Below are 7,500 nucleotides of genomic sequence, written 5' to 3' on the forward strand. Positions count from 1 at the left end.
AGAGGTCCTGCACACGCCTCACTCGCTTCCCATCCACGGCAGGTATAAATATCAGACAGTAAGCTCAGCTCCAGCAACAAAGACATTTTTAAATGTCATTATTTCCAAAGAGCATCGTGATGTAATACCTTGGACTGTTCTTTCACTATCCGGTGCTTAATTTAAGAGTCTTCTGTCAGTAACCTTCCAGTTTCTGTGTATCGAGAGCATATGTTTCTTTCTTTCTGCTCCTGTATGGATCAGAACGATGCCTCCTTATCCCATAGTCCAGCCAATGATGCGATTCACATTCGTATATACGCAGCTAATCAGCGTTGACAGGCTATGACAGCGTGCTTATGTGCCGACACCGACACTGGCGTTGTTTATATTTACTGCAGGAAGAAACGGTAAAAACGGAAAACGCTGGAAAGCCTGTGAGTGAAAACAACACCAAAAAAACCTCAGCCTTCCCTATTGGTCGAAAAATGCACCATATCGACCAATCAAAAAATGATATGGCAACATGGCATTTAGTTGTTTAGGAAGGTGGAAGTTTTAGGAGTGACGGCGTGTTTGAGATGTGAGAGATTTGCACGTTTAGCACAAATGTTGTGTAGTTAGTGTGTAGTTAGTGTGTAGTTAGTGTGTAGTTAGTGTGTAGTTAGTGTGTAGTTAGTGTGTAGTGTAGTCAATAGTGTTGTTGTGTGTGTCAGAACAATGAGGCGACTGCTGAGTGTTACAGGTGTTACAGCAGTGACACATCTGCTGCTGTCAGGCCTGCAGGTATCAGCTGTTGTTCTCCTTCATCTCATAGTGGACAGAAATTATTTTTTGGCACAAATAATTTGTGTGGCATCAGATTTGATGCAGAACAGCTGATTGTTCTGTAAATAGTTTGAAATGTTTATTTAAAAAACACCTTGGCTGCATTTTTAGGTAAACAGCTGCAAAAACCTTTGTTTGCATAACTCAGTTACTTTTATGAAGAAGTAACTTTATAATTAATTACCCAACATTGGTCATTATTTACTGTATTTGCAGAGTTACAGACTCTCTCCCAGACCACAGACTCATCATACAGTCAGAGCTTTGTAAAAATAAAAAAAAAGTTGTGTTTTCAAAATTGGAGTTCAAGTTATTTTTACTTCCAATAGTGTGAACATGCTACAGCTCAGTGACTACATTTTTATTTTACATTTTCATTGTAAGTGGGCTAAAGCAGTTAATGAAAAGTAGTCTAACATAAATGCTGTAATTAGATTACTTTAATAAACATGTAACTTGGATGCTGGTGTGACCACAGTGCACGTCTGCTGTTGCTCACAGTGGTCCAAGCTCAGGGAGTTTCTGTGTTCAGACACATGAAACATTAGAGGGAACTTTGCTCATAACTGAAGTTTACGGCATTTGGATCGTTTTTAACCTCAGGTTCTCTTTTTTGTGTCGCCTCCTTTCTGATCCTGTTACACCACACAGCTACTGAGGTCACACATCCTGGTTTTTAGTAGAAACATCAACAGTTTCCTTTTCCACTACCAGTGCGTAATATTTATGGGTGGTTACGCTCCGTCAGCTGTCAGCTGATGGTCATCAGTCAGAGTAACGACCGGCGTGCTAATAATTAAGTTCGCTGTAAAAACAAGTTTGTGATTATGAATCATGGAGAAAAATAACTCATCTTTGGTTTTACTTCTGTCATATCCAGGCTCTTATTTTGAAATGTTTTCCTGTCGTGCAGCACTTTGGTCAGCACGATTTGTTTTAGATCAGCTTTATAAATATTTCCAGCGATCACATCCATGTGAACACTGCGAACAGGAAGTGGGGTGTTTATCGTTTTCTGTACAGAAAATAAAACATTTTCACCTAAATCCAAACGATAAACCGGCTGGTGTTGTCATGTTGTGTCCAGATGGTCCTGAACAACCAATTATAACGGCTAAAAAAGCCGTGGAAGTCAATCAGCGAGTGGAGCTCACCTGCTCCGCTGCATCTGTTCCTCCTGCCAACTACACCTGGAAGTTAAACGGCACCGCAACTACAACCACAGCGCCGGTGTTCGTTATTACAAGTGCAACATACCAAGACACTGGAACGTACACATGCGAGGCACGCAACATCATCACCAGCAAGACCACCTCCAACACCCACAACCTGTCTGTCCGAGGTGAGCGCCGTCATGCAGCCCAGACGATCATTAAATGAATAAACAGACTTTACTGCCTCAGCGCTGCACAGCCTGCAGCCTGAAGTTTTGCACTCCTCTTAAATTCTTACAAACGTTTATGTTTGTATATTTGTTTTTTCAACCAATGAGGAAGCACCAGGTCAGAGTTTACTGCCGGCACGTGACGTCCACGTCTGTTTGAAGCTCTGACATCATCTCAGAGCTTCAAAGAAACCCAACCGGTTCATGTCGTTTGCATATGGCATGAAAGTTTGGCAAGTGCAACTCTTCAGGTCAATACAGACGCCTAAAAGCGTCGACCAAATTCTTCTACGTAGGGCCAGCTGTATTTTAATCATCACTAATTATTGTTGTTAGATATAATTCAGGATTTACGTGTTCGAGCTTAATATGCTCAAACATAAATAAAATAAACAGGTTTTTCCTTCTTTTTCTAAAAGACGTGATCACTAAGGTACATAATGTGTGACTCACGTTTTCAGGTCGTGAGAAAACAAAACTGCACCCTGAGTAAAGCTTGTAGGCAAAGTTGGGAACTACAGATGCACAACAAGCTAACGTTAGGCGATTTTAAGCTAATGCTAGCTTCAGCTGAGGGAGGATTTTTGTGCAGAAAAGGCTTCTTCCTGTCTTTGCCTTTCACAATAAGGGTCCTTTATATATATACTCTATGTCAAAGCGGTGTACAGCAGATTAAAAAATATTCCTAGTTGCATATTTTCTTAGCATATAAACGTCATAATCCACAAACAAAAAATACCAAAATAACGTCGCGTCCCATTACTATGAAAAAGAACTGAATCAGCTTCATTGTTTACTTGTGAGTAATCTAACGGCGTGACACGGACAGGTCAATGTGACGAGGTGACGTCACCCTGAACGAACATTATCAGACTGTTTTTAAACAACTCGTCCTGTTTTCTTCTTCTCTAGTCCTACTTTCAGTTTTGCCAGCGAGCAGCGGGGGAGGTGTAGCGGTGCGCCGCTTGTTTACTGTTATGTTGGAATGAGGATCTGCGTTTCCGCCTTTATCTTCTGTCCTGTAGATTAATCAGAGTTAGAGATCACAGTCACGCTGAGTCACGCATACTTAAACACACAGTCACAGAGAATGTCCACACTAAACCACCAATGACTCTTTACAGGGGAGGGGACGCTGGATGGTCTCTCAGATGGCGCCATTGCTGGAATCGTCATCGCTATCATCATTGCTGTGGCCCTCGTTGTCGTAGGCGTCCGGTATTACTGCCGACAGAAAGTCCCGTAAGTACTCCTGCTTCCTGATATCTAAAAGGGGCATGCAGGGGGGCACGTCGGTCAGCCAATGGGATGAGGCGTTGGAGTGGCTGAGGCTTCGAGGCTGAACCAACCAAACCAACGAAACAGGTCTCACTGTGGCTGAAAATGATAGTAACGTTGGCCTCAAACTGTTTGAACCAGACTGTTTACTCGTAGTTTCCTGATTTTAATTGGCTGACGAGATACGACTGAGACTGTTCTTACAACAAATTTCCCACGTGTGGGACTAATAAAGGTTATCTTATCTTCCTCAAAAAACTGGGAAAACACTTTGTGTGGAGCTGGAAACAGAAAGAAATATCTGTGAGATTCAAGCAGCTGACAGCTTAAAGCAGTGAAAGAGTGTTTGTGTCGTTCATGGTGACAACAGCTCGTGAGATGTTCTGTTTGCACTGCTGTTGTTTCTTTAGAGCAACAGCGCTCTAATGTGTTGGTGGAGAAACTGGGCGATCACACTGAGTCAGTCTGTGACTCCAGATTCAGAGTGAGCTGCTTATTTTGATTTGAACAGTGTGAGGAACGTTACTCCCGCGCTCTGTGCTTTTCTCCGCTGTGTTCATGACCTCCCAGGAAACGTTCCTCATTCCTCTCATGCCTCGGCGGATTGAAACATGTTCCCAGATGTATCCTACTCAGATATTAAAGAGCCGCCACGCCCTTCGGCACCATTTCAAAAGTAACTGTCACCTTTGCACACGCTGGCCACAGTTTGGGAGCAGCGCCTCCACCGGTGCGATGGAGGTAAAGACTAGAAAGAACATTAGAGTCCTGCAGCACTGTCGTATCTTTAGGAACACTTTATAACAGACTCATCGGGGAGACGCTTCCCTGTTGCACACAATCAGGTCTGCAGACACAAATATGTTAAACGGTGCTACAGTTGAAGTCACAGCGAGTGATGCAATCGCATCGCATTTTGACACACAGCAGGAAGCTGCTGAAACAAAGAAGCGTCCGATGAGTCACAGTCGCAGCCTCCAGCATGCAAACACTCACATTACTCACTGCTGCCAAACCAAGCAACGCAACGCAGGAAGTTACCTTTGAAAGTGTGTGTGTTGGAGGGGGGGGGGGCATGTCTGCAGGAATCTCACAAACACGAAAGCAGCAGAATTACCTGGTGGGGGACGATGTTGTCCCACCTGCAGGCGGCTGGAGGCCCGTTTGTCTCTGTGGACGCGAGCACAAAGTCTTCTTAACAGACCGCTGTCATGTGACGGGACCTCTTGATGTCTCGGGTAGAGGGGCGTGCACCTGCAGGTCCGATGTGGTGGCAGGAGGCCTTGTTCTGTTCTGACTTCCTGTGACGGTGGACGGTGGATGGATGATTGTCACCCTGGAGCTGGTCACCTTTGTGAGCTCTGCCCTGGTGAAAGAGGCGGAGACGTAAATGTTAAATATTTAAAGAGGTGACTTCCTGGAAAGGAAAAGCCGTTTTCACAGCGTTTCATTCTTCAGGAATAAATGAAACAGCAACAAGGTTTTCTCTGTATTATTATTTCCTCCTACTGATTGGTCAGTCTGTAGCAAGATCTGGGCATGCTCTGATGAGTTTTCTCTTCCATGCTGTGGGACACCCCGATGGACGTGTTGACCTGGTTAAAGAGGGATCACGGTAGAGCGTCTCTATAGGCTCCGGGGCTGCCGAGCCGGGCAGGTGGGAGCACGGAGCTGTAGGTGGGACTGTAAAAACAAGAAAGACAGGAAGTCACGTTCAGACAAACACAGCTATCGCACACTGACATCTTAAACACACCCAGAGCGAGCGAGAGATGGAGCGAGGCAGTGACAGCAGACAAAGACAGGCGATGACAGACGAGTGTGTATCACAAACATGCTGCAGTTTGTGCGCTGCACAGTGTGGGTTTGTTGTACATGTAGTCTCACAGTAATGTTAAGGTACGAGAGTGAAACACGGGTCCTCGAAACATCCCAGTTTTTCCTGCTCCAGGCTCTGGATGATGTCATGGAGAGCTGATATGCCAAATATGGTAATCTCATGAAAACCGCTCTGACTGTGAGCTCAGAAGCCCCGCCCCCACCACACCTGCAGAACAAGATCGGTCTGAGCTGTGAATCCAGGAATAAACACGAGGAAATGAGCAGAACAGGTCGAGCATCAGTGATGTGTGCTTTTATTTTGAAAGGCTGTGTGGTTTAACCTGCTGACACCTGATGGACCCACAGACACACACATCAGTAACAGACTTTAGGAATAAAAAAGCTTCCCAAATATGTAATAAGACTAAAAATGCAGAAACACGCAGACGTGTGAAGACCTCGTGCTGTGATATTCAAATCAAACATAAGGAAAGAGGAAACACATGTTCAGGACTCACACGAAGCCACCTGCTCAGAAACCAGCAGGCTCGTGTCTGAAAGAGTTCAGGTGTGGAGAGGTTTCACCTGATAACATCAGCGATCTGATGCTGAGAGCGTCGCAGCTGAGCCGTCGTCCCGCAGCTGAAGCTCCGATACGCAGATTTATTCAACATCACTGACATCACTGCAGGTTAGCGTCAGTTCTTGTCACAGTCTGGAGACTACATTACCCACAGTGCAACTTCTAGCACAGACTTTGCACAAAGATGGAAATGTTTGCTGTGAAGTAAAACAGATTTAGGGTCAGGAGATGGAGCTGAGGGTGGAGCTGAGGGTGGAGCTGAGGCTAGCCCTGGGTGCAGCTCTGTCAGCCATGACTCAAAGCATGCATGATCAGGACTGGACGAGGCTGAAGTCCTGCAGGTGCAGACGTTCAGTTCAGCTCACGAAGCTGAGGACAGGAACCGAGAGACGGGTGGCGAGAACACGAGGAACAGCTCACTTCTGCTTCCAGGTCAGGTTAGAGTGGCACCACCCACACACACCACCCGTCATCCTCCCACTCTGTGGAGGGAGGCCGGTGGTGTTTTGATGAAAACGTCCCGCTCTGAGGACAAATGTCAAACGACAAACCTCGTTGTGTCGGAGACCAGAAACCGTCCATCTCTTGGGTGGCGTTGAGGTGCAGTCGCTGCAACGCTGAGGAAACACCGTTTCCCACAAAGCCGGAGTTCCCCGTGGGGGAGCAGGCGTGGGTAGACCTGACAGGAACGCTGGGAGTGCTCTGACCGGCCCTGCAGGCTCAGACAGCGAGCTGATGCTCCCACAGAGCCTGGCTGACTCCAGCCTGTAATTACGCATTTCTCTGTGGTTATTTGCAGCGCCGTGAATCGTCTCTGCAGATAAAAGCGCGGCTTTCCGATAATTACAGGCGGCAGCTGAGATGCATTTGGTGACACGAAGGATTCCCTCAGAGCTTCATCACTGATGTTCACGCTCTGAGCTCAGATTGAAAAGAAGGACGGCTTTAATAAAAGGTTCAAATCAAACATTCAGACATTTTTTCATTGGCTGAGGAGCTGACGGCCGCTCCAATCAGGGGCTTGATACAAAGCGAGTGACGGCTGCAGCGCGGTGGGAGGGAGCAGCTTTCAAACGCAGCTTTCCTCAGCTCTGAATGAATCCCGGGAGCTGCTCGTGCCCAGCAGGGCGGGGCCTGTGCCGGGGGGAATGGCAGGAATGTCGCTGTCGTGTCTGCACACGTCTTCTGTGTGTTTGTGTCGTCTGTCCCATCACCCTGCAGTTCAAAGGTGCTCGCTGCCCACCTCCTTCCTGTTTACTCGAGGTCGTCCATCAGCGCTGAGCTGCATGTGTGCGGCCTGTTCTCCCAACCGAGCGGTGCTGAAAGAGGAAGAGGAAGGAGGAAGTCGTCTGTAGATCCTGGAGACGGAGCCTCGTTCCTGCTGCAGGTGTTACTCATCTTCTGTGTGAGCAACACTGAACGTTCAAACAGGATTTCATTACATTCTATTATTTAATCTCTTTTCTTTTGGGGAAAACGAGCATCGCGTAGTAAGTCCACTAACGTCGGTGCGTGACCTCTGACCTGTGACCTCATCTCTGTCCCCGACTGTCTGAAACAGCCAGTTTTCAGAAGGCAGCGAGTTCTTTGAAGGCCGATGTTTGGGCCGCCCTCATCAGCAGACAGA

General features: G+C 46.7%; 1 protein-coding gene across 1 annotated transcript in view; it reads left to right on the top strand.

The window, feature by feature from the left end:
* The window catches only part of LOC102794200 (cell adhesion molecule CEACAM5-like), a 21,265-nt gene that overhangs the window by 7,936 nt on the left and 5,829 nt on the right, over positions 1 to 7,500 (top strand). Inside the window, exons 7-8 of the mRNA XM_087834566.1 lie at positions 1,895 to 2,149; positions 3,316 to 3,433. Coding sequence (XP_087690692.1) covers positions 1,895 to 2,149; positions 3,316 to 3,433 — 373 coding nt within the window. The remainder of the gene's footprint in view (positions 1 to 1,894; positions 2,150 to 3,315; positions 3,434 to 7,500) is intronic.

The sequence above is a fragment of the Neolamprologus brichardi genome, chromosome 22 (genome assembly GCF_056152115.1).
Source record: "Neolamprologus brichardi isolate AB-2024 chromosome 22, ASM5615211v1, whole genome shotgun sequence".
Lineage (NCBI taxonomy): Eukaryota > Metazoa > Chordata > Actinopteri > Cichliformes > Cichlidae > Neolamprologus > Neolamprologus brichardi.